We start from the raw sequence: 25932 nt of genomic DNA on the forward strand, positions 1-25932 counted from the left end.
GGGGGGGGGGTTGTGCAACAAATAATTTAGCTCTTTATGTGCACTATTGTATTTTGTATCTCCTGTAAGCCTGTTTTAAAGTGCTTTACACCTACTCTTTGCTCTTTGTACTTGAATAATAAGCCAGATAATCCAGGATATTTGTATATAAATTCATAAACAATTGTCCAAGCCTTAAGCAAAGTCATTGGCAATAAGTGAACAGCAGGCGATAAATATGCATTTAATGAGTTAACCTGAAAGAAATGAGAGGGTACTGTATGGCAATGGGTTTTAAAATGAGGGAACAGTTTCAGTGCCACTGACGGCACTCGCTCTACCAGCACGAGAGACTGGGGAGAGAAACTAAGGACAGCTATCGATCCAGTGATCTGCTCTGCATGTGGGCAGGGAGACACAAGTGCAATACAGTTCTTTATTTCCCACTAACCTACATGAAATGGTTTTATGGCAGGAGGCAGAAAAGCTTTAGAGTTTGCGAGGAGGTCAGAGCAGCTCCCTGGTGCAGTAAATGGCTTCGTGCCAAACTGTGAGAACAGCTCTGGATATTGCTGTTGTTGATTTTTCTCTCGCACCTTTCTCATGTGTCCAGCCTAGTGAAACATCTGCTAGAACCTCAACAGGATCAAAAAGGTCATTGGGGACAGATGTTCTCCTTTTTCTACCTGAATGTTTACAGTAAATGACCTTTTGCTGAAATGGAGCTCACCATTGGCTTTGCTAATTGGACTTTTAAAATTAAATCAAGCACGACTTAAGTCTTAGAAGTTGGCTATCATTCCCAAAGTATAGAACGCATATTTGTTGCCTTTAAAGTATTGTAGCATTTCTAGCTGCAGGACAGTGTATGTGGGATTAACTGAAAAACTAAACCACAGTGCCCATGTTAATCTTAATGAACAAACAAGTCACTATGTGCAACAGTCTGGCTTATTGATGTGTTTTTTAATAGTTTGTGGACAGCAATGGAGTGCTAAGAATAATATGTATCAATCTTTTCATGGAAGTAGCTGACAATAAAAAAAACAAAATAGGATATCACCAGACCTTGTTTTTGTTTTCCTGTTATAAACAAACCACTCTGATCATAGTTTAAAAGTGCTGGAGTGTGTAGGTAGAGTGTTTTTCGCCAAGCTCGTCAAGCAAAGAGGCTACAGAATATACTGAATACAAAACATATATCTTTATCTTCAATTTGGGAAGGTTAGCCACACCCGAGGAGTGTGCATCTGTTTGCACTAAGCCCAGGAACAGTACAGGAGAATAATTAGGAGGCAACACATGAGGAGGAAGTAAATTAGTTATGAAGCTACCACAACACAGATTTCTTTCTTTATCGTGCATTATCAGCCCCGTCAGCCTCCACCTCGCTCTGTCACCACAAACACACACACACACAAACACATACACACATACACACTGCCACCACATCTTCTCCTGCATCCAGCGCACAGACAAGTGTCTCAGTGGTAATTATTATGCTTCGCTATTTGTGCACAAGGACAGGATTGCATTTCATGCGTCCTTCAGCAGCTCGGGCCAGCTTCATGTATGTGACCCACGAATGTGCAGTGGTCTTGTGTGCTGCATGTCGGTCTTGTGTGTGCTCGTAAATGCACTCATGCATTACAAGGGCATGACCCAGATCACAGATAGACATGATAATGCATGACAGGTTGTCCTTTTGAAAGCCTTCTGTACTAAAAGGCAGACTGGCCATTCACAGCCTCCATGTCAGATACCCAGACGAATAAAGGAACGGTGTGCTACAAATGTCTCAGTTTCACAGTAAATTTCACCATATGTTTATTTAAAACTATAACACAAATCCACACTATAGGAGTGATATATTTAAACCAAAGACAGAACATTTTTAAAGCTGCCCCGTACAAGTATTTTATGTGTCTGCCAATTCTGAATATAAACTTTGGAACGGAAACTTTTAAACTTTGGAACGGAAACTTTTAAACTTAGAAACGCAATTTAAAGTAAAGTAGGTTCAAACAAGGCAGAGTTCAAAAGGTCTGAGACATATCTGACTTTGGACATGTGAACATTAACATTGACTAAAAGCCCAGCCAAGATCTTATTCCAGTTACAAGAAGCTCTAAAAATACTCAGAGGATACCAGGATGTCAACTCAAGCACAGTTTCCATGGCATCTGTGAGCATATTCACATTATAGTTATTCATTATAAATGGGGACGTGTGAGCATAACATTAAAGATGCATACGAACAGCGTATCACAAAGACTTTAAAGGCGCTCCTTACCTTACAGACAAAGATAATGTATTATTCAAATAATCTCTTGTTGTGAAACTGTGCCGTAAATTCCTCTGCTTTCAGTTATTCAGAGTTAATGAGGCTGAATTGATCCTGTGAGTGGTGTCATCTGAAGGACACATACTCAACAGTTTAAAACATTCATCCAACAATATAGCTGCTCGGATGACCTTAAGTCAACAGGATTTTACTTATTTTCATGTGCGCAGTTATTAATGTAGAGGGTTTGTGGAGGTGGGACACCAGCAGGGACATCAGGCCTGCAGGGCAGCTAATAATGGAGGCTGGACTCCTCCTCTGCTTCTCTGGAGGGACAGTGAGCATGCTGAGCAGAGAAAAGTGAAATCAGTTCAGTGCAGCGCCATGAAATGCTGAAGCTGAGCAGAACGGTGGCCCTGACAGCTCCACGCACTGCAACTTAAGAAAACACATGCAAATAGACAAAACTCAATGAATAAAACATCTTCACCAATATGACAACACAATATATAATCATAGAAAGAAAACACAATCAAATACAGCATACGTGAAGCATTTCTGTATTTGCAGCTTGTTTCTGTTTTTGGTTGTTTTCTCACTTTGCAGCGGGGGTTTTTTGTTTGTTTGTTAGTTTTTTACAGGAATCACAACTAAATACAGAAATGCTGCAAGTCACACAGACCACAACAGAAAACAACAGAAGTTTTCAGAGGGACACCGAGATGAAAAACACGCCAGACACGCACTGTTTGTTTCCATGATTTGTGGCTCATGAAGTCAACCATCCATCACTGGTGTTCGAAAATGAGCAAACAGGGTTTTTTAACACTCTGATTGCACGATTCAGATATTATCTGAATATATTTGCTGTTAATCTACTGTAGTGTTGTTCACCAGCGTTAGTGTAGTGCCTTTAGCTGATTCTGAGCGACTTGTAGTGTGTATTTGGTTGTGTTTGCTTTCTGTTGCAGCGTTTCTTTTCTAAATGCTGTGCTATGTTTATGTGTTTTCAAATTGTTGAAGATGTTTTGTTCATTCACTTTCAAAGCCACTGTAGAATGGCTTTTCTGTAAGTTTTTAATATGGTTTCGTGTCTGACAATTGTCAGTGACATAAGACATCATGAAGACTCAATAACATAAGGTACAGTACACTGTCAACATATTCTTAGCTGTTCATATCTGGAATACACAGTGCATGTAAACATACTGATTGAATTTATCCATGATAGTGTCTAACGTTCCATCTGAATCTGTGTGCCGGTTAGTATTCATCTCTCCATGATCTAGTCTGTTAACGTTTCTTGCTGCCTGCTCAAGCATTTAACCTTGTCAGAGATAGGCTGGGATCCATTAAGATTTCCTGAAAGGGTTGAGCATTACAGGCTCATTTAGAATGACTTCCATTTTTAATAAACTGCTCACAGCCTTGCAGATCAGATACCGAGGAGGTGCACTTAACAATGCCGGAGAGATAGATATGCCTCATAATTTATATTACACAAAAGCTTAGGAAATCATACCAGTGTACCCTCCATGATTTTACCCCTTTTATTTTGTTCTGGGCCTTCCTCCTGTTTGTAAAAGCTCTTTTTAATGCCACACACTCTTAGTTTGACATATTCAACATGTTTAAAAGCTCCCTCGTCATCTTTTCAGGTCTGCTCTGCTGAAGCTCTGGTGTGACTTTTTATATGCTGCAATACAAATACAATAATGTTTACCTTTTTTTTAACAGACTTGGATTATTTTGTTTGTACATGGCATCACCACTGCCAACTGAATCTATAACAGTCAGAATAGGCTTGTTAAAGTGGATCACTGGCAGAGAAACTGTCCTGTGGATATTACCACTGGGGAATTTACATTTTTACAACACACTCAAGATTACACTGGTATTTCTATCACTACACAATCATGGCTAAAGATGAACGTGGGCGGAAAGGTAATGATCAGATCTCAGCTGAACCAGAAATGATGGGACAAGAATACAGCAGACGGGGTTAACAGACAATGAGAGGGGGTGATGGGTACCAGAGGGGAGGGTGAGGTCGATGGAATTAGTGGAGTAAAAAGTGCGGGAAAGGCTGTTTAAATGGTATGTGAATTGAAAATGTCTTTTTAGCTGCTGAATCAATACATAGTTTCTCTGTTCTGAGTATATGTCGGTTAGGGAAGGGTCCTTTTCTACAGAGGTAGGGCAAAGAGAAACACAAAGTAAAGACCTTTCTATTTGCACTCTAACACACACAGTCCCATTACCTCGAGAGATTCATGATGCATCTCAAGTTTGCTCTATTTTGTTTTTTCTCAAAATCTAAATATGTCAGCTCCATTGCCATCCTCCCAATCAATATAGCAGAGCAACTTGCTGCTGGTGAAATATGTCTTTATCCCTCCAATATCTCTTGGACTGACCTGCATGATTAAATGAAAGCAGCTCTGTGCGCATCGCATGAGTCAGTTTTCCGAGATCTATTCACAGATGTTAGCTTCTGCGAAAATTAAAGTTGCTTGTGTAAATGCCACTGAGTCAGAGGAGGACAAAGGTAAGAAGACGGAAGTAGACGTACACGACAAAGTATCATTCTTACTCATCCTCCAAGACAAGGTTGTCGGCTAATGATGCACTCAGCAACTATTGGAGCAATTTCATAAAGCACAAGTACACACTTCTCATAGTACCACTCTCACCTGCCGTACATACACAGAGGGGATTCACTCATTAGCTGAGAAGTGTTCATTTACACACCGCCATTAATTTACACACTGTCACTGCCAGGTTACACCCCTTAACTGGTTATTTTTAATTTCACATTAAAGGAAGTTGTGAGGTATGAAAATGTGTTGACGCTTGGGTTAATGAAACCTCTTCGACACAATGAAATAAACTCAAACAAAAATGCCATCCAGTTTAAAACACAGTCTCTGACATTTTTGAGATCAACTGACAACAGTAAAAGTAAACAATGTGTCAACACATTTAATGTGACTTACTGCTTTCTTGTTTGGGTATTAATTTACCCGGCTAAAGCAACAACACATTGGAAAATGTGTAAGCAAGAAAAAAGATGACTTTGTGTTTAAAGGGGTATTCTGGCAATTTAACATTGCAAATTTGTTTGCAAGCGGAACATCAGACCTTCTAGTCACACGTATAGGTCAAGCTTCAAAAGAGCTGGTCCTTCAATTCCCAGAATGCAACTCTATAGTGTTTTTCATTGAGCCTTCCTTGCCTGTTAAAAGCGTTAATTTTTCAAACTCAGTGTCCTCCATTTATAATATAATATTTGAAGTCTGAAGCCCAACTCAAGATAACCCTGGTGACATCACTATGACATCATCAGGGTTATTTTCTTGAGGCTTTAGAAAGCTCCCCCCGAGTCACAAAAGACATGCAGCTGTTTAACTGTTTTAACAGGCTGAGTAATACTCCCACTGAGTATTACTAAAGGTAAGGTGCAGTGCTCCTTTAGATTTACTTGTCAGTTTAATTGTCACATAAACCCTATGTTCTAATCTTCTTTTTTTCTCCAGTCTAATAATACTGTACAGTTTGCATCATATGGCACAAGTCAATAGAGTGTCTTGACATCCTTTGCTTTCCCGAGAAGCCCATATACAACTCAACACACAGTTTAATAGAGGAATTTCAGTCCGCATCTGTGTGTGATCTGCTCTGGAAACTCATCAATAAGTGAATTCCTACAGCATGATGGTGCTGCTGGGAAACGTTTCCCTCTATTGAGTGTGTGTACGCTGCTGAAGGAAGCGCCCTCCGTTCTTGGGTCACTTCCAAGCGACTGTAATTGATGATTTTGAGCAAGTGTTACGTCCAAATCCGTCTTTGTCATGCTCAATATATTACATTTATTTCGTGCAAATCTTCCACCCGGGGATTGATTTGATTAATGACTCAACGACACATTATATTCATGTTATCCATTGCTTCTCAACCGCTCACTGTGGCTCTTGTGCTGTCATTGCCAAGCTTCCTACTGACCCCCGGTGGTGTGGAATTTATGGTGCAGGGTTCAGGACCATGGACAGCGCCAGAGTTCATGAAACGTATCAGTGAACTACTAGATAATTGTGGGTGCTTGATGGGCAACATTTTGTGACATATATATGATCATAAACCACATATTTTAATAGCCCATTAAATATTTAATTAAGCACTCTGATCAGTTAAACCACTTAGTGTACAGTTTTGAACATAAAGACCACGCTGGACAGCTGTAGATGTAGAGCTTCTCAAACTGCAGAGCTTGTTTTTAGTGAAACATTACATTAAATTTTTCCAATAAAGCTGCAAGGTCTCACACAACAAAGAAATGTAGCACATTACAAAATATTGTTGTCCACAACTGTAAACGGATCTCGAAGGATTTTTTGGTACACTGCAGATTGTTATAACAGTTTTTATGGCACTTTCAAAGGTGTCTGCGGAACTGTTAATATCCTTAAGATTACATTTTAAATCAGCCCTCTAATTAATATTTAATTCCTCACAAAATCTAAACATAGTTTCAATTTGCCATGCCAGTAGAGCTGTTTTTCGCCAACAGTTTGTTGGCTTTAATTCCTTTTCTGCGTGAGAGCGTGCCTTTTATAAGTAAACATTTGCTTCTTCATGCAGAGACAAAAGTTTTGCCCTTCAGAGAGTGCAGCTGTTTGTAAGCGTTGCGGTGCCAATAACAGCGGCCTTTGCTGCAGCACACAGTCTGTAGAATATGTGAAGCGAAGAGTTTGATTAGCCCAGAGGCTCAGCAGAGAATTCGTCTGCTGCCAACAATCAATGAGCAGCCTGCAAAGCATGCCAATCAGTTTTATTGGTTTCTCCTTGCTTTTGTGTTATCACATGCATCATCACCACCAATAGAATATCACCTTCTGTGCCTCCTTTTGTGCCATAGCAATTTTGATCTCTGGCCCACCACTTTGCTCCAAACTGAAATGTATCAACAACTATTGGATGGATTGCCATGAAATCTGGTACATGGTGCCAAACCTTAATGACTGATGATCCCCTGACTTTTCATCCAGGTCGTGTTTATGACCAAATACCTGGAAAACAAATGACACTCCCAGCAGCCTCAGCTTACTCTGTTTTTTGTTAAGTCAGTAGAGGTGATCGGCAGATGTTTTGATGAGTGCTTCTCTTTAGGTCTACAAATCCTTCATGTATAATGTCTTTAACAGGCTCCTGGCTTGGTGTTACCTGAGAAAGAGTCATCATTTAGGCAGAGGGTGTAATTTAGTGTCTTGTCCTGTGGTAATGAAGGTCTTGTATCATTAGCTGGCCACTGTGTCCTTTTCTGTCCTGCCTTGTGTTGGCTATGTCCTGTTCCTTTTGTCCTGTGCTGTTAATTGCTGTCTTGTCCTGAGCAATGTTTCAAATATCCGTGTGGTCTAATAGGGCAATGCAGCAGGTAACCGTATAAATCCAGTGCCATTGACCGTCATGCTTCACATCATTTAGATGATCGATAAAAAAACCATGTAATCCAATATAATCCAACATTTTCCAAGTATCGTACAATTGATTTTTACTGAGCACAGAGAGGGTTAGGGTAGGGTTATTCATATATTTCACAGAGGTAACCAAATGAGGGAGTGAACACCAGATAAAGGAGAAGATGAAGGGACAGATAAAACAGGACACAAAGGACAGCACACAGCAGCCACCTAATGGTACTATTAACTCATTACACAGAACAGGATGTTGCAGCATGCTAGCAACAGAGAAGCTAACTAAGAAATAGAGTTATCAGGCCACATGTGCGTGTATCTCAGCATGAATGTGGCTGTTATACACAAGATACACAGAGTGGAGGGGAGGTTTATTATGCAAGGACAGCTAGAAAATCTTCTTTGGTTTAATACCATGTGAAAAAAAAACCTACAAAGGATGCAGCAACAACAGCAGTACACTACAGTATAGGACATTCAGAAGTACCATTAATGCAGTGATCCTCTCCCACTGTTAAGCAGCTCAGATGTACTGTAAGCTGTGCAGGGACAGAAATAACAGCTGGACAGAGGGATTCTGTGACTGAAAAGAAACTCACATTCACATTATGGAGGTTGAAAATACATTTTAAAGAATTCAGTCATGCACACTACATTTGTGATTATCTCAGTGTTTTTATAACAGGATTATTGGAACCAGACCTCAGCATGGCAGCATCATCATCAAGCAATCAGCGTGTGAAGGATATGAAGCACCCAAGTACAATTAAGCTGTCACCAAAAACCAGACCTTTGTGAATGCTTGATTAGCTGAAGCTAAAGCAATGCATTGCGCATTCTGGTGTTAAGTTTCGGCCCACAAGCAGCAGTGTTTAACGATGAAAGATGGCCATATCTTTTCTTCTATATTTTTCTAAAACCTGGATGAGGATCAGCAAAAATTCTCAGAAATCCACTCAATCTCCAATTTTGTTTTGTCCTTTTTGTTGATTTTACCTCTCTATTCCAGACTAGAGAGGTAGATAAACCTTAAAGCCTCTATGAACATTACTGACCATCTATTGTAAACAGAAGCTAAAACCAACAGATTGAATAAGGGTTTAAGATACACTATTGATGTTAAGTTTAAAGATGGCAATGACTTCATAACAAATCTAAATTGATATGAAAACCAATTTTCACGCAAAATGTAAATGAGAAATTCATGTCTGAAACTAGTATTTCATCACCCTATGCAGGCTACACCCTATGTGAAGCTAGGTGGCTCAGCTAGAAGCTCAAATCAACTATTTTTATCTACACCAAACACACATCAAACACCAAGCATCTAAATGAGCCTATCTCACAACATAAATCGCTTTGTGAACATGACTACAGTAATTGCCATCCAGTTATCTCTAATCACTACATATCCTCATCCTCATGTCCAACCTCTCAAACCAAAGCTAATCTCCCCCTGAGATCAGCTGTATAGCTCACATCGCTCAAATCACAGACATTACAGACTAAGTAGCTGGATAAAAGTAACAACAAATGCACCAGTATACATATACAATTACAACCGCTGACTTCCTTTTGCCTTTTTCCCTGGTTTCAGTCCAAACATCCGCTGATTTGTTGCTAAAAACATCACCAGACTCCATCTTGATTATTGCGGAATACCTGGGAGCTGTCCTTGACTTCTCTCGCCTTTTTTTGCAGAGACAGAGAAGTGCCGCTTTGGAACACACACACTTTTTTGCGGTCCGGAAGCCGACCCCTAGTAGCTATATAGACATCCAGGGTATCAAATGAAAGGTCTGCTCAATCCGGATTGATTGATGGCCCCCCTTCCCCCTTTACTGTGGGATCTGTTATGTTATGTTATCTCAAGTTATAAACCTGTAAAGCATGGGAGTGCTATTGATCAATATTCACTGTTTTTATCAATATTTCAATATTTGGAACTTGGTTGTATGGACATAAATAGTGTTTTAAATATAACTCCCAATAAAAGTCAATATTTAAACAGTAAATATGGATGTTCACCTGGTTTATTTAAAAAAAAATTTATAACTGTTGTATTTTAGTTTATTTTCATCAAATGTACAGTTACAATTGTATGCCAGGTGCATTAAAAGACATTCAGTTGCATTATAATCTAGTTGATGATGGTTTGATGGTTTATTGTATTAAAAGAAAAAATTGCTTTTTACCAAGCAAGGATAAAAATATACTTTTCTTCATTGCATTTAGTCTGTAATGGTAAAATAAATGTTAATTTCAATAGATTTATATTCCTTAGATTCTGACCTTTCAAAGGAGACCAGAATTATGCATCTAGGAGTTATTCCTGATTAATATTAGGTATGTTATTTTAGGTGTTTTTCCTGGAAAAAGGTGGCAGTTACCAACAGGTTTTAAAGCATAGGGACGCTTTATAGGTATAGGTATACTTTGGAATGGCTTTTGTCAAAAGGAATGGTTGTCATACCTCCTGTATAATTTGTTTGCGTTCAGTAACAATAATTCAAAGTCTCAGCCTCAGTATTAATGGATCTCAGTGTAGTTGGTGCCAAGTCTGACAATGCTCGAACTACTGAGTTAGTAATTGTAACACGAAAAAGACAAAACAAACAAGCATTTGTTTAAAAGTAATGTTTATTTTGCACCAACCAAAAAGAATCTTGGTGCAAAAGATACCTTCCCATTTACGACATCAGTGACAGTGCATCTCAGTAAAATAGTAATGCTCAAAAAAAGAAAGAAAAACATCATTTACTAGAAGAAAAGATTTATCAACACCAATAAAAGCACAGTTTAAGTAAAAACTCCAATGTTCCAACACAAACAACCAGTTATCTTTAAACTGACAAGGGCGGCAACAACAACAACAAGAAAATAATACAGTAACTTAATAATGCTTCATCTGGTGGAGAAATACCAGTACAACCAACCTCCCAGTACACTCATGCCCTCACACAGCCACGCATGCACCCACACACGCAGTTCTGGTAGACAACAGGAGCCAATTTAATAATCAATCCCATTACCACAGCATTAAAATCAATTATATGTAATAAATATCAGTAAAAGCACCTTTAAAGCTGAAATGTGTTTAATTGATCAACTGACTGTGCAACAAGTAAAAAAAAAATAATAATAATAAAAAAAAAAAAATTAATAATTCCATCAGGAGACTAATTTACCATAAAAACAGTTGTGGAAATTTAAATCATTACATACATTGGGTTTTTTTTGTTTGTTTGTTTTAAATCATGGATGAGTATATACACACAACAGATCTCACAGGATGGTCAATCCATAACCATATTAAAGTCATTATTAAGTGTTGCATTCTGTAAAATAATTTTCATTCCAAAGTCATAAATTGTTTTAAAACTACATCTGTAAAAAGACATGTCTGGGCCTGACCCTCAGCCCAGGTGACAACCAGCTGAGATAATAGGAACAATATTTCAACGTATGAAATCAGATTGTGTTTGTAATAGCCACATATGGCTTGGATCTTAAAGGGCAATAGAAAACTAATACCCTTTTAAAATTCACAAGCCCAAAGTGGTACACAAAAAAAAAATCACCAAAATAGATTTTGCTCCAGTCTACGTGCAAACACTCAAGCTGCACGTGGTAGCATAAAAACATTCTGGGTGACGTTTCCTTAGTGAGTCCAAGATACCAAAACATAGAAAAGCTTCTTACAGTTCACCATCACAACAGATTAGCATGCTAGAGATTTTCAGAGCGCCACAATAATGCAAGTAATTTACAGCAATGGTAAGAAACATCTTCGATCAAGACGCGCACTCTGTGTTGTGTTCAATGGGATCTGTGGACTTGGTAGTGTGTAGAGTAATCAGTGCCCTTAGGACTGACACATAAAACAGCACACATCCAATGGAGAAGATATCTACTACAGCATTGTTCATCAGCTGCAATCTCAAAGCATTTCTGCACGCAGTACTTCCAGCAATTAGCTCTTCTTGCCCATTTGATTTTACATTCTCTCCAAATAGTGCAAACAGATAGATTTCTGTCAACCTAAATGCAAAACATTTCATGTCATCTTTAAAGAGCAGAGTCCCTACATTTGGCACAGCACTTACGGCCAAACCTTTGCTGTTTTTTCATCATTGTAAGTGTGGCAAAGTTAAAAATAACTCGGTACAATGAAAGGATTAATCCTGCTAATTCCTGGAAGGACTAATCACCCATTATGTGCAAATATGTGTGTATTCTCAACGGCTCAATCGATATATCCACTGCTTTGCTGTATATATATGGCTTCTGCTCATTTATGGCTCCTTTTTCCCTTTATCCCTATATAGCCAGGCACTGATTCTTACCCACAGCGAAAGTAGGTAAATGTCTCATTTTCATCTTTAAGTGTGTCATATCACCACATTATGGTGCACAAATACTGATTAAGTATAATTTCTTCTCAAGGCCACAGATTTCTGTACATCTTAAAGATGCCAATCTAGACCTCTACCATCCTCTTTTCCATCCACTCAAGGAAAATAAGTGTTTGGTTTGAGGAGAATACGGCATGATGAATGAAGCTGCTTTCGGGTTAAAAGTGGAATTCTTAACACTAACTTAAACCAGTCTTTTGGTTTGTATGTTTTTTTGGAATTGGGTGACCCTATCACCAGAAGACGACATGGTGTCGCCAGTATTAGTACATATTACTTCATTTTCCTGCTGTCTTCTCCCCTGCCATTCAGGCTAGCTCTGCTTTGGGGTCACAGTTTGCTTTGGCTGTGCTTTGGATGCTGCTGCAGAGGCAGAGGAGGAGGAAGTAGAAGAGGAGGAGGAGGAAGAGGATGAACTCCATCGGGTCTCTACACCTGTACTTGTCATCTTCAGCTTTCGCCGTTTTGCAAGGGGAGCGTTGTCGACACTTTTCAGAAAGAAGCCCTCTCTCTTACCACGGTTGAAAGCCTGATGAGAGAGGAAAATGACCAGAGAAAAAGTAAGATGCATGCACCTAACATCTATCATAAGAGCCTTGAGACAGTAAGTACGCAATGCTATTACCTTGTAAGTGGCATTGACATAGGTACGGACAGTAGGCCCACTAGACTCTAGCACATCTGGAGTGCACAAAGGAGTGGTGGACATTGATGCTCCGCCCTGCAGCCAGCTGTTCTCTTTCAGATCGGAGAGTTTCAGACGACTCTCTGGATCCACTGTCAGTAGGCCTTAAGTCATAGCGAGAGGGGTTAAAACAGACAAAAACACACAGAGATGAGAGAACAAGATATAAGGGATCAGGCGCTGAGCTGATGGCTCACTGCAGAAGGGGTTAGTACCTCTAGTGGCCCTTATATGGTGGGCACTTCTTTCACACTCCTGTTACGAAAAAACGAGGAGAAGAAATACAGCAAACAAGCTGTGAGCTGCTTTCACACCTGCGATTGGGTCAATTTGGTGCAGACCAGGGGGAAAACATTATACATAGTTGCATTTCAACCAAGAGGAGTAAAGTAAAGTTACACAGACTGACAGGTAACTCGTTGATTGGACAGTTTTGGCACGTGTCATCCTGCATCATCAGCACATCATCAGGACCCCCGTGGGGAAATCAAATGCCAGTGACTGAAGTTTATGCAGCACTTTAATGCTTCTGATGTGTATATTTATGTTCTTCGGTGTCACAAAGAGTTCACGAAGAAATAACTGATTACATGCATTAATACCGCATGTTATGAATAATAGCGCAGAGACAGGACGAAGAGGAGGTGTCTTGACCAGTAATGATTCAGGGCTTATTACTGTGGGATCGCTGTCACACACTTTGTCAGTTCATTAAGTCTATTAAAAAGTACACGTAGTACAAGCACAGCATTTTTAACAGCTTTTGACCTATTAATCAGGAAAAATACATGCATACACGCTGACATGCATACATGGTTACCAAATGATTTGCATACATATATACATAGCTTATACAGATCAATTATGAGATCGCTTCATGAATAGATTTCACAAATCTACAATAATAAATAAACCTGTGGTTGGTTCATTTGTTTTCACATCACAAGCGAATTGCACTAGAGTCGGCAGTCTCGCTGCGGTGGTTTTGTCCACACCAGAGTTTGATTGACAGCTTTTACATCTGCACAAACTAACTGCACTAACCTGGCAAATGCACCAGTCTTCCTTTTTTGCCACAATCAAGACACACAAGCAAACTTTATTCAAAATATTCAACAATTCTCTGACTGCTAAATGACAACTCCTAAAAACACTGGGCACTCCCTAAACCATCTCCCATAGGTCAGTAAAAACTCACTATATCACATACCTTTAACAAGCTCTTTGGCATCCTCTGATACGCCCTTCCAGGCCTCCCCTTCCAATGAGAAATCGCCCTCTTTTATCTTTTGCATGATGTCAGCGGCATGTAATGAGGTCATCCCACGCTGCTCACTCTGAAATGGCACCTGGCCTGACAGCATGGTGTACTGATGAAAATGCACATAGAGAGTCATAAGAACTTCAGTTAGCCTTACTGATGAGACAGAATGGTTTTAGGTAAAATTACCAGAATGACTCCAAGACTCCAGAGGTCACAGGCTTTGTCGTATCCCGCACTCTCAAAAAGTTCAGGTGCAGCATACTGCAGCGTGAAGCAGGGAGTCTGCAGGGGGGCGCTGCCTGCAGGGCACAGGCGGGCAAATCCAAAATCTATTACTTTCAGCACCGAGTCCTCGCCTTCATCTGAAAACAGCACGTTCTGTAAGGTAAACAAATAAAACCCATGATCATCCTCTCTTATTTCATAGCTCCATTTTCCTGACAGAGCAAAGACTACTAAATACTACTAGTACTACTACTACTAAATAATACAAGTTGGCATGTTCCTAACCTTGCTATGCGTGTGGCATTTTGTGACCTTTGAAGAACATGTGGTGCAAAGGGGGGAGTAGAGGGCAAACAGATGGGAGTTTCATTCAAATGAAGCACCATAAAAAGAGGTATTTCCATATCACTCATGATACATAATTGGGGGATTCTGTCAAAAAGCACAATCTCAGTACTTAAGAATAAGGTGCAGAAATTGTGGAATAATGTAGATAAATACTCTCCAACAAGTAAATGCATTTAGATTGGCAATAAAAAATAAGTTTATGCAATTACAACAGGCATCTCAGTAAAACATTATGCAGAACTAAAAGTGAATGGGTAAGTCTCACCACTATCTGTCATTCACAGCTGCCATACACTATATGAAAGCCTTCTCCTTCAGTTAATTAAATCCAACAGTCATCTGAAGACAGTCGGATATGTGTGAAAAAATCTGCAGCCTTCATTTTGAAAAGAGTTGCACTGCAGCACAGAAGCATTATGCACTGTTGTCCACTGTGTTTGTCTTGATAATGTCATGTAGGATAATGCTGTAAAATAACCACACTAACATCTCCACATATGAAACTGGTCAGTTATAACGCTGTATTCAGCCAGTTAATATGAGACATCCAAGATGCGCACAGAACACATGCAGTTCAGTGATAAAATACTGATAATTCAAATTTCACTGTTGTTTGGGCCAATAATTACACATGCCAAGGCTTCCTTTCTAACTTCTCTGGCAATTTCTAATTACTGAAATATATTTTAAACTTTAATATGATTTGATACAGTAGAATTATGGCTGTAATAACGTTGAACAGGTGTTTTCATATGAACAGGATCACATATTGCTTGGTGCTATTGCATCATCAGAGTCATCTTGTATGTTTTTTTTTTTTAAGAGAGACCAGGAGTGAATCAAGTCATCAAAGCTAAGCCCACCTCTGGTTTGAGGTCTCTGTGCACGACTCCGGCCTCGTGCATGAAGCTGACAGCTGAGACCAGGCTCTGTAACAGCTGACTGGCCTCTGCCTCGCCAAAGAGTTTCTTCCTCTTGATCCTTTCCAGCAGCTCCCCACCTCGCAGTAGCTCCATCACTAAATATGTGTGGTACTGACAGAGAGGACGGTGTGCAAAGAGAAGAGTTTATGCCATGATTTGGTTGTTCCACACTGCTCAATATGTACATCCCTTAAAGTACATACAGTATATTCACTATTTGTTGTGTTAATGTTACGACACTAATTGTACATGTCCACTGTACCTGATCAGTATAGACTTCATGCAGTTTGACAATGTTTGGGTGAGCCTCACATTGCCTCAAAGCAGCAATCTCCCTCTGGGTGTTTGCCTCCATTCTAACACAAAATAATCATTATTCAGTGATCAACAAGGACATTCTGAGACTTCTATCATCAGATGGTACTGTGATACTGTAAAGCATAGTTAGGCACACAAACTCAAAGCTTTTACTTAGACGTTGTTGTAGCATCACATCTCTACTCACCTGCGGCTGACGATCTTGACAGCGTATTCGTGGTCAGTTTGCTTGTGTCTGCATTTCCTGCACACAGAGAAACTACCCTCACCTAGGGGCGGCCCAAGAAGACACAGCTCATAGTGCTGAAAAAACTGGGATTCCTGAAGAAAAAAAAAGGGACATATGAGTCACATTGAGCTGTTAAGGGATATTCTTTATCATCTATCAGTGTATACATACATATATAACGAGTTGTGATACACATGCTGTTAAATAACTAATACAAAGACATGACTAGGACAGATTTCTCTGATTTCTGCATTTTTTGGGAATACCAGCTAAAAACAATGCAGCTTTACAGCATGCAGTCTAATGTGGAAAAACATCAACTGGACAAGCTGACCTATTTCCTATTCCTAAACAGATACTATAATACTGTATAATGCTATCAGAACAATGTTTCCTGATAATTGTGATATTTCTTCAATATTGCCAAGCCCTTGATAAAATATGACAGAACATGCAGTGAGGTAAGGTGAGCTAACTTTGGTTAATAAACTAGGCTAAATGAACTAGTTTGTCTTCCTTCCTCTGTCCTAATTAACTAACGCTGCAGAGCCTTTTTTAGATGCTTTGTACATCTGTCTAGATTACAGAGTGGCTTCCAATGAAGACATGTTGGTTTTGCAAAACTGCCTCTCTACCATAAAGTAAAGAACAACGAGAACAACAACTAATGCCCAGATCACTTTAAACCTTAACCAGAAATTAAACCTAAACCAAGGTCGGCTGGTTCAAGATCCGTACCTCTAACATTGCACTGCGCTGGACAGAGGCTGAACCTGGTCGATCAGCACGGACCTGCGATTCCACAAAGTCTCCCATGACTGCATTTTTATTAAACAGGATGGAGGGAGCAATAAAGGAGTAACCCTAAAACAAGAGAGAAGTAATGTTAGGTGGTGTGGTATGAGAGAGAAACGCATAACTGTATTAATAGAAAATTAATCTTGTACCATAATCTTATTTAATATTAGGGTACTATTAAATTTGTCAGAATGTTATTATTTTCAGATGGTGGTTATAGGTATTTTATTTTGGAAGTCCAGCTTTTTTTTTTAAAGGGGCAGGGTTGAGTCAGCAAGACTAACCTGAAACAGGCGGTCAGTGCTTGGAGGTGTGCTCGCTGGAGAGTAGACGGGATCCATCCCAGTGAACTCCTCAGCAAAGTTCCCTACGTCAAGTTCATTCTTCAGCTCTGGCTTGAATGGACTTGCCACTTTCTTCTGTGCTAGGTCAGCCCAATTCAGTCCCTGTAAGGAAACAAAAAGCAGATGGGAAGAGTTATGGCTGAAGAGGTGACGGGGAAAAGACATTTGTGAGTGACTGGTATTTGAGTTAAGTAGGACCTTGAAGAAGGAATGTGCTTTGATGTCTTCAGCCCCTCGAGGTCCAGAACCCAGCCTCTTGTGCGGATCTTTCACCAACAACTTCCTCAGCAGGTCCTGAGCAGTGGGTCCAATCATAGAGGGGAACGGAGGATCACAGCGCAAAATACGTCTGACAGAGGAGGGGTGGAAAAGATGGTCAAGGGGGAAAAAAAATGCCCATTTCGTTAACATAGTAACCTCATCAGATACTGCAGCCCTATTCAATTGGTGGCCCACACGCTACATCCAGCCCCGAAGCAACCTCCATGTGGCCCAGCACATAATCTAATATATATGACAACAAAATTAAACTACGTGTATAGTGAATGGAAGTAGCTAAAGAGTGAGCTATATCGTTTCCTTCTCATTCCTTTCTTGAGTTTCACATGTGCTGTACCGATCACCACCAATCAAGGCTCAACTAACCGACCTGCAGCCTCTCCGCTCCTCTGTGTGTCTGTAGAGCGCCTCCACCACACACACACAAAGTCAGCCAGCTGATTAGTGGACATTACAGACGTTGACAGCAACTACGCTTGTTAAGTAGGCTACGTGGTGTAATAAAAACTTTGCGAGTAAAAAGCCAATACTTTACCAACACATCTGTTTAGCATAAATACACAAAACGCAATGTTTTAATCTGCTGAGTCTCTCATCCACTATAGGTGTGTTTTTGTTTTACACAGGCACAGCGCTAGTTCGGCTAAGCTTATTGTTAAAAATAAGCTAAAGTGAAAGCTGTCTGTCTTTTGTAACTGTTCAGCTTAGTTTGCCAGTACATTAAAATATAGCACATTACAAACTCAGCTCGTGGCTGAGACCAACCAGCCCGTCTCTCAACCAGCAGCAGCAGCAGAGGAGGACAGAAGGGACCGAGTTGATTCTTTCTAAACTTCACTCAGTATGTTGTTGTCAGGAATATGATTTATTTGTTATGACATGTTTATTTGACATGTTAGATTTGTTTCCAGTGAGATATTAGTGACTTTGCTGTTGTAAATCCTGTTGCTGCTCTAGAAACAACATTTAGTTAAAAAAAAATATTAGATTATTTTTTCAAATAATATATGCGGTTATTTAGTAATAAACAGGACTGATAAGAGCATCAAGATAAACTGAACCAATAAGGATTACCAATACAAGTGACAAAAAATCTTAATGATACCCATCCCAACTCATGAGAAAATGTCCGGCCCATCTCAGTGTCCTGGATTTAAAATCCAACCCAATAGAATTTGTAATTGAAGAGCCGTGAGATACTGTATGACAAAATCCTAGAGCAGCTTTAAGATTTCCACTAGGGTTGGGCCAATGTAAAAGTTATCAAACCGGTTTGAAATGATGCCAAATACAGGAGCAGACACACCAAATTTTACCACTAGGTGTTGCGCGTGACTCCTGATTAACATAATGAGAGCCCATGAATGATGAATTTTCTACAACACATTCCTGCAAATGTTTTAACAATAAAAGTCTTGTTAAGAAATAAAATGCTTCTGTACATTGAAGGCTTTCAATTTGAAATGGATACAAAAGTGTCGAGTTTGCTTTAACAACGTAATGCAGTTATTTTAACAGGGCAAACAGGGCTTCAATCTGCTACGATACTGACCGGATTGACAAACTATAGCTGGCTAGCTCCCTCGCTAACAAAGCAAAGAAATGTGATAAGCATGAGTGACATGATGGTTTTAAGGGACAGAGTTATTTTAGAATTAAAGTAATAAGGAGAAATGATGCGGCCAATGTTTATTAACTTTCCAGCAATTTTATAACTAGTTAGCAACTTTGAGTGAAGACACCGCTTGACTCCGCACCACCGTCATTGTAATGTGTCTGTATTTAATGCTGTACTTTGCTACTGTGTTTTTGAGTCACTGTCTCCTGTGATGAATTTTATTACGGGTTGACATCGCTGAGAGCTGCTTTTTATCTCTTTTTTTATTGGGCAGAAAGTCTCATAATGACAAATGCCGGTTCATTTAGTTCACATAAAATCAATAAACCAGACCTCCAACACAATTGCTGAGATAACTTTTATGACTTGAGAATATGGAAGGTTGGTTTAAGGTCTGAACACATAATGGAGATAAAGTCAGCTTCACTCACTTTGACACCTCACTCTGGGAGTTCCTCTCTCCCTCCAAGGTAAAAGGAGATGCTCCCGTTAGAAGCTCAAACATGAGGATCCCAAGGCTCCACCAATCTACAGACTGAAGGAGAAGACACTTCAAAGAAGGTGAACAAAATATGACAAGATAAGGCCCCCATTGTGTATTAAGTTAGTGGACTGTGGGTTGTCTGTCTTGATACTGACCAAAAATGTCAATCTTATCTTTGATCTGGCGTATAGCACATTATCCCATACAGTGTTCAAAGTGGATTTTATTTATAGACACATGCTCTGCAAAGGCCCCAGTTACCCAAAGTCATGAGACATCCATTTAGTCTTTAACTGAAATTTAATTATCAACAGCTAAATGTTCAAGTCACAGTAGATCTCAGAAACATCTGAATGTAAAAAATGGATAATATGAACAATTACTATACATGTGTGAGCACTTAAAATCTTTACCAAAATGAAATGAATACTAAACATCTGTACTTCCTGTGTTACTGTCATATATTTACCTTGCCATGCCCGGCTTTCCCCCTGATGATTTCAGGGGCCATGTACTCAATGGTGCCACAGAAAGAGTAAGTTCTTTCCTTCTGTAATGAGGAGAAGGGGAAAATAAAGTATAACCGTTAATTGAGATAACAGATAACACACATTGCACATATCACTGTCGACATGCACACACACACTCCTATGTTTAGATTTTGGTATCGTGTTTACATACCTCTTCTTCCAGAAACTCCTTGCTGAGCCCAAAATCAGTCAATACCACATGGCCTTCACTGTCAAGAAGAATGTTTTCCAATTTGATGTCTCGGTACACAATCCCAAGCTGGACAAAAACGCAGTGAAAACTTACAAGTTACATTCCCAGAAAATAAATAAAGACTTTTATGAGCAAAGAAGACAAACATTACCTATTATCTACTGGTAATTTTCAAAACCCCATTCAGTAGTTCTATTCTTCTAAAGTTCTGATCCTTAAATCTGTCTGCCCAAACTGAAGCACAACCATTAATTGCAACAATACCTCAATACAAATGACAATATAAGTCACCAAGATGGCTTTATTTGATGCTATCCAAAGGAACAACTCATAGAAATCAACATTATGGTTTTCAGCCAATTTGGATTCTTAGTGCAATTGGTGATTTTCAAGAATCTACCGTCTCAAAAACATAAAAATTTAAATGCTACACTGTGATTCTAGTTTAACCTGCCAAAGGCCACAAACTACTGCTAATTAATAAAAACATCCAGAATGTACTCATAAAACAACCTTGAAAATGCACTCTTTCCATACAGTGGTTTGTGCACATCCTTTTAAAAGACACATATATATTTTAATGCCACAGTTGCTTCTCTGGTATTAGAGTGTTTCAGGCAGTAAAGTAAGAGTCCAGAGGGGACTTCCTGCCCAACCTAATGACTAGTTAGTGACTATCTGGTGAAAAAAGTCAATCATTTATTCAACCAAAAAGTTGCTGGTGATTTGGGGGATAATATTGCTCTGTGTCTGCTATATTAGTGTAATTAGGCAACTGCTTACGAACACATCAGTCATAACAATATACAAGGTGATCAGTTGGTGCAGTGTCTCTATAAGACTGCTCTGTCTTTCTTCTGCCTCTCAGTATCTGAAAATCAATAAATGTAGCTTTTAAGGTATATAGCTGGAAGGAGGGACGCCCACCTTGTGCAGGTGCTCCAGAGCCAGGATTATTTCCCCAATATAAATCCGCACTGCCTCCTCAGGAAAGTGATCCCGCTGGTACAAATGAGTGAACATCTCCCCGCCGCTCACATAATCTGTACTCACACACACAGACAAATACACAGGCAGCATGAATACACATGATACGGAAATTACACTAACACATATTATGCACAAAATGCCAACAAACTGTACAGTAATAGACAGAAAACGTAAAGAGAACGTCTATTCAGCCCTTCAAAAAAGAAGAGAGGAGTTACACAGAGTCACGTGTTTGGTTATAGTGTCCAGTTACTCACCGAGGATGAGGTGCAGTTTGCTCTGCGTCTGAAAGGCATAGTGGAGTGTGACCAGGAAGGGGGACTGGCGGATGTGCTCCAGCACCTGCCTCTCAGTGCGAGTATGTTCTGTTGTCTTTGCCTTTTGAACAATAGCTGCTTTCTTTAACACCTAGGGTAGTAATCACAATAAACTGAACTTAAATTTTGACTAATGATTTTAGTCAAAATTTGGGCGTTAAGTCAACACCTGGAAAATCTAGACATCCTGTATAGAATTCATTTTAAAGGCCAGACAAAGTAAAACAGCTAAAAAAGTACCAAATATTATCTGCCTGAGAAAATTATGCTAAAAAATATTTTTCCCCCCCTTCACTTCACTTTCAGTATATGGCAACTCAACTTTCACTTTGTGGCATCTCGTCATGTGCTGTGCAAGCATTATAAATTTATGTGGAATAAAAGAAAAATCAGTGAATTATTCAAAAAACACTTAAGAAGGTTTCCCATCTTGAATTTAAAACATAGCATAACATAAGTGATTTATTGTTTTATCTATGAAACTGTTTTGTGATCACATTTAGTAACAATATTGTTAGAGTAAGAGTCTCACCTTCATAGCATAAAGCTGGCCTGCATCGTGACCAGTGTTCTTCCTGACCAAAAACACTTTCCCATAAGCTAGACAAAGACAAACAAATTGTTCATCCATTTGATCAAATTATTTCTAGTACGAAAGTGAAACTGAACTGCAATATACGCAAAAACATTGCTGCACACCAAAATTAATCCGGTGTTGTTTTGTTGACAGAGCCAGCCTCTCAGATCTCTCAGAAGTATTCATTATGCATAAGATCTAATAACAGAGACATCTAACAGCATATGGTCTTCCTCTTAACATTCAGACACTACTCATGCCGTTTTGATGGTTTGCAACTTCCAAATCAGGATGTAAATGTAAAAAAATTATTTACCACTGCATTTAGGTCCTCGGAGACCCTTTCTCTTACAAGCTATGAAAATTAATTATATACATTTTGCCCTTAAGATATTTAACCATGACAGGAAAATATATGTGTCAACAGGTTTTTCTTCAGGTTTAACAACTGTATCTGTATTTCATATACTTCGTGCTTCACAAAAGACACTTACCTCCAGTGCCCAAGACTTTGAGCAGCTCAAAGTTCTCCATGCCGACCCTCTCGGTGTGACCTGTGAGGTTAGCTAGTGGCAGAAAGAAAATGCCACAATTAGAACATACAGTAGTATATGTTCAATTTCTGTGCCCTGCAAACACAAACATTTGTTTTTTTAAAAGACTAGGTGGCCATATTTTAAAAATACTAGTTACTAATATTAGTATCTCTTAAATATGCTGAAAGAGCCATCGAACTTTTATCAGACGGTGATGAACTGTAAGTTAGACTTTCAGCAGTGAAAAGCATTCATTTATACTATTATATATTCAGTTATCTTATCAATATTCAATATTTAGCTGATAGTTTATTACAACTTCAGAGAATGCTGCCTACTGAACTGCTCTCAATAGATTAAAAGGTTGTTGAACTTCAATCAATATACCCTAATCAATGACAAAGTAACACCAATTTTTCCTGTAACTTCTGCTGATGAAAAACATGCACTGACAACACAGAGTATGGCATGACCAGATGTGCAACTAACCTGAAATGTGCAACTTACTGAAGAAGGATATCGCAACAGTTATCTGCTTTATGTGGTTCTGTGTGGATTTTCTATGTAGATGTACAGACACTACTCAAAAAATGAAGGGAACACTTTAATCACACATCAGAGCTCGATGAAAGAAAGTTTAAAATCTTTACTGTATATTGTATTATTCGTTGAGAACAAAATGATGTGACAACGGTCAGGGGAAACCAAAATTATCAACCGACTAAGGGCTGGATTCAAAATCACACCAAAAAATTTATGTAAAACAAGTGAAATCACAGGCAAACCTAACTTGCATGACTTTCATCACAGCAACTCATAATGACACTCAGTAGTGTGTATGGCCCCCACATGCCTGTATGCACTCCCAGCTATGTCTGGGCATGCGCCTGAATAGACGATGGATGGTGTCCAAGGTGCCATCCTTACAAAACACAATTTCACTCTAGAACTTGTTATATTGTGACAATAAACCTACCTACCTACATGCATGGGCAGCAGGTACCGCTTGAGGCTACCAGTAGTGAATGGACACTAGCAAAACACAAAACTAGCCAACAGTCAGTCAGGAAAGCTAAGGAGAGAGCAACTGTTTGTGGCCACCACCTGGAAAACCATTTTCTTTTTTGGGGGGTGTTCTTGCTTTTGCCTCTCCAGTGCACCTGTTGTCACTTTTCTTTGCACCAAAGCAAGAGACGCTGATTCCCAATTGCTTATGCTTCATAACTGGAGAGATTGATACCCCTTAAGTTTAATTGATTTTATGTTATACTGTGATGATTAAGTGTTCCCTTTAATTTTAAAGCAGTGTACATTATATTATAGGATACAGTGTCCATAAACATACTATAAGGTTACAATAGGTCTTCTTCACCTTCACCTTCTTCTTGACACAAACAGAGTCAAGAGTCCTTTCTGAAGGCAGTGCACCTATTTACTGTTAACATGCTCCTCAGGTTTGACAAAGCTAGGCACACAAACTAGCTGAATTTTGACTGAATAAAATGGTTCATTTTGGTGTTGTGTTTCATTGCACCGCATCATCACAAAGAGAAGTGTTGCTAACATTTTCTATTTACATATGGAGAAGCAAGCGTAGCAGGGAACTGTTAGAAACACCTTACAACATAATGCAATTGAATATAACATTACCATCAACTGTAGCCTTATCACTTTTGGTCATTTTTAACTCTGCAGAATTGAAACCAACACCTGTCTGTCAAAGCTCCAACAATTAAAAATGTACGTTTCACAAATGTTGTATTAATTAAATGATGGAATTAATTAAAGTGTGCAGGAGAGTCTATTTATCATTTAATGCAGTTTACATAACTTGCTTTATTTCAGACGGTGTACTTGACTTACCATTGGTGATTTGATGCTTTACGGTACAGGCCTTTTCATTCGTTATGGCATCGGAGTCATCACTACTATCAGATGCGTTCCCAGGCATCATTTCAAGAAAAGTAAACTAAACCCTATACAGACTGTTTAAGATGAACTGGATAGTCAACTGTTTTAATATTTACAAGATGTTACACTTCACGTTCAGCAATTACGAAAATCTATTTTAACGTTAGCTGCATTATGAAGAACACAAGGATTATCGAAATGACCGGACAGCTGTGTTTTGTAGACAATAGTGCTGCACTAACGTTAATCCCCGTGCGTTTGACATCCTGGTGTTTCGCATTACTTATCTCCTGTGATTGGCCGAAATCAATCATAAAACACAGAAATGTAGCTATTCAGATTACAGGTTACTATGTGCTATTGGTTTTATTTACTACTAGCTATGAGAAAGATCCCCAGTAACGTTACTGATTTCGAGTTTTGCTAGTTGCAATGAAGTTTAAGTGGCTAACGTTAGCATTAGCTGCTTAACAGTAGTCATTATTAATAGCTAACGTACTAAGTAATAACATTAACGCTAGTTTCACGTAAACGACTGATGAAAATAACGCGTTATAAGTGAATGCGTTACGTTAATCGCCTACACCGTTAGCTAGCATAATTGCTACAATAACAAGCCATGTTACCTAGCTAGCTGGGATGGTAGAATTGCTGCTGTTGCCCGTCAAAGTTTGTACGTTAGCGAAGTGTTTAGTTAGCTAACGTTAACGTTATGTTAACTGGTCTTTTCAGAAATCGGCTATCAGACCATGCTGGAAAGGCCAATTTGGGAAGTTCTTTATCTTCTTTTTCGCTATATTAATAATTCGCCCATTCTAAAAATATTCTCTCTTGACTTTATATTTATATTTTTTGTCAGCTGCTAGCTAACTGCTAACACCAGGATGCTTTCGACACAACCTGGGCGACGGTCAGTCACGTGAACTCTCGATGTGGGCGGAGCGACGGAGCTCGAGACCTCATTGAGAACCGGGAAGATTATATACTGATTCAATAATGGCAGTTGCTGTATTTTTGGGGGGAGATAAATAGGTGTACATTTTGTCTTACACTTGCATTGCTTAGATTTTGTTATAGGCCTTTGTGATGCTAAACATACATTCAACTCTGACATACCTCATGTTTACACTATAGAGGGAGATTATTTCCAATTTATATACTAACATCTATTAACATTCGGCCTACAATATTTACATGTATGAGGAAGCTCTCCA

The 25932-nt window shown here is 39.2% G+C and overlaps 1 protein-coding gene across 1 annotated transcript; it reads right to left on the bottom strand.

The window, feature by feature from the left end:
* Positions 1 to 10356: 10356 nt before the first annotated feature.
* Positions 10357 to 25652, bottom strand: rps6ka4 (ribosomal protein S6 kinase, polypeptide 4). Its single transcript, XM_046041036.1, has 18 exons — positions 24671 to 25652; positions 22766 to 22837; positions 22227 to 22294; positions 21635 to 21785; positions 21315 to 21430; positions 20346 to 20453; positions 20134 to 20214; positions 19612 to 19715; positions 17482 to 17632; positions 17224 to 17385; positions 16880 to 17005; positions 16100 to 16233; positions 15857 to 15950; positions 15535 to 15705; positions 14285 to 14476; positions 14045 to 14204; positions 12775 to 12938; positions 10357 to 12678 (listed from the first exon to the last, which is right to left on the bottom strand). The coding sequence occupies exons 1-18, from the start codon at positions 24759 to 24761 to the stop codon at positions 12463 to 12465; spliced, it is 2361 nt and encodes a 786-aa protein (XP_045896992.1). The 5' UTR covers positions 24762 to 25652; the 3' UTR covers positions 10357 to 12462.
* Between the last annotated feature and the right edge of the window lie 280 nt (positions 25653 to 25932).

The sequence above is a fragment of the Micropterus dolomieu genome, linkage group LG23, assembly GCF_021292245.1.
Source record: "Micropterus dolomieu isolate WLL.071019.BEF.003 ecotype Adirondacks linkage group LG23, ASM2129224v1, whole genome shotgun sequence".
NCBI lineage: Eukaryota > Metazoa > Chordata > Actinopteri > Centrarchiformes > Centrarchidae > Micropterus > Micropterus dolomieu.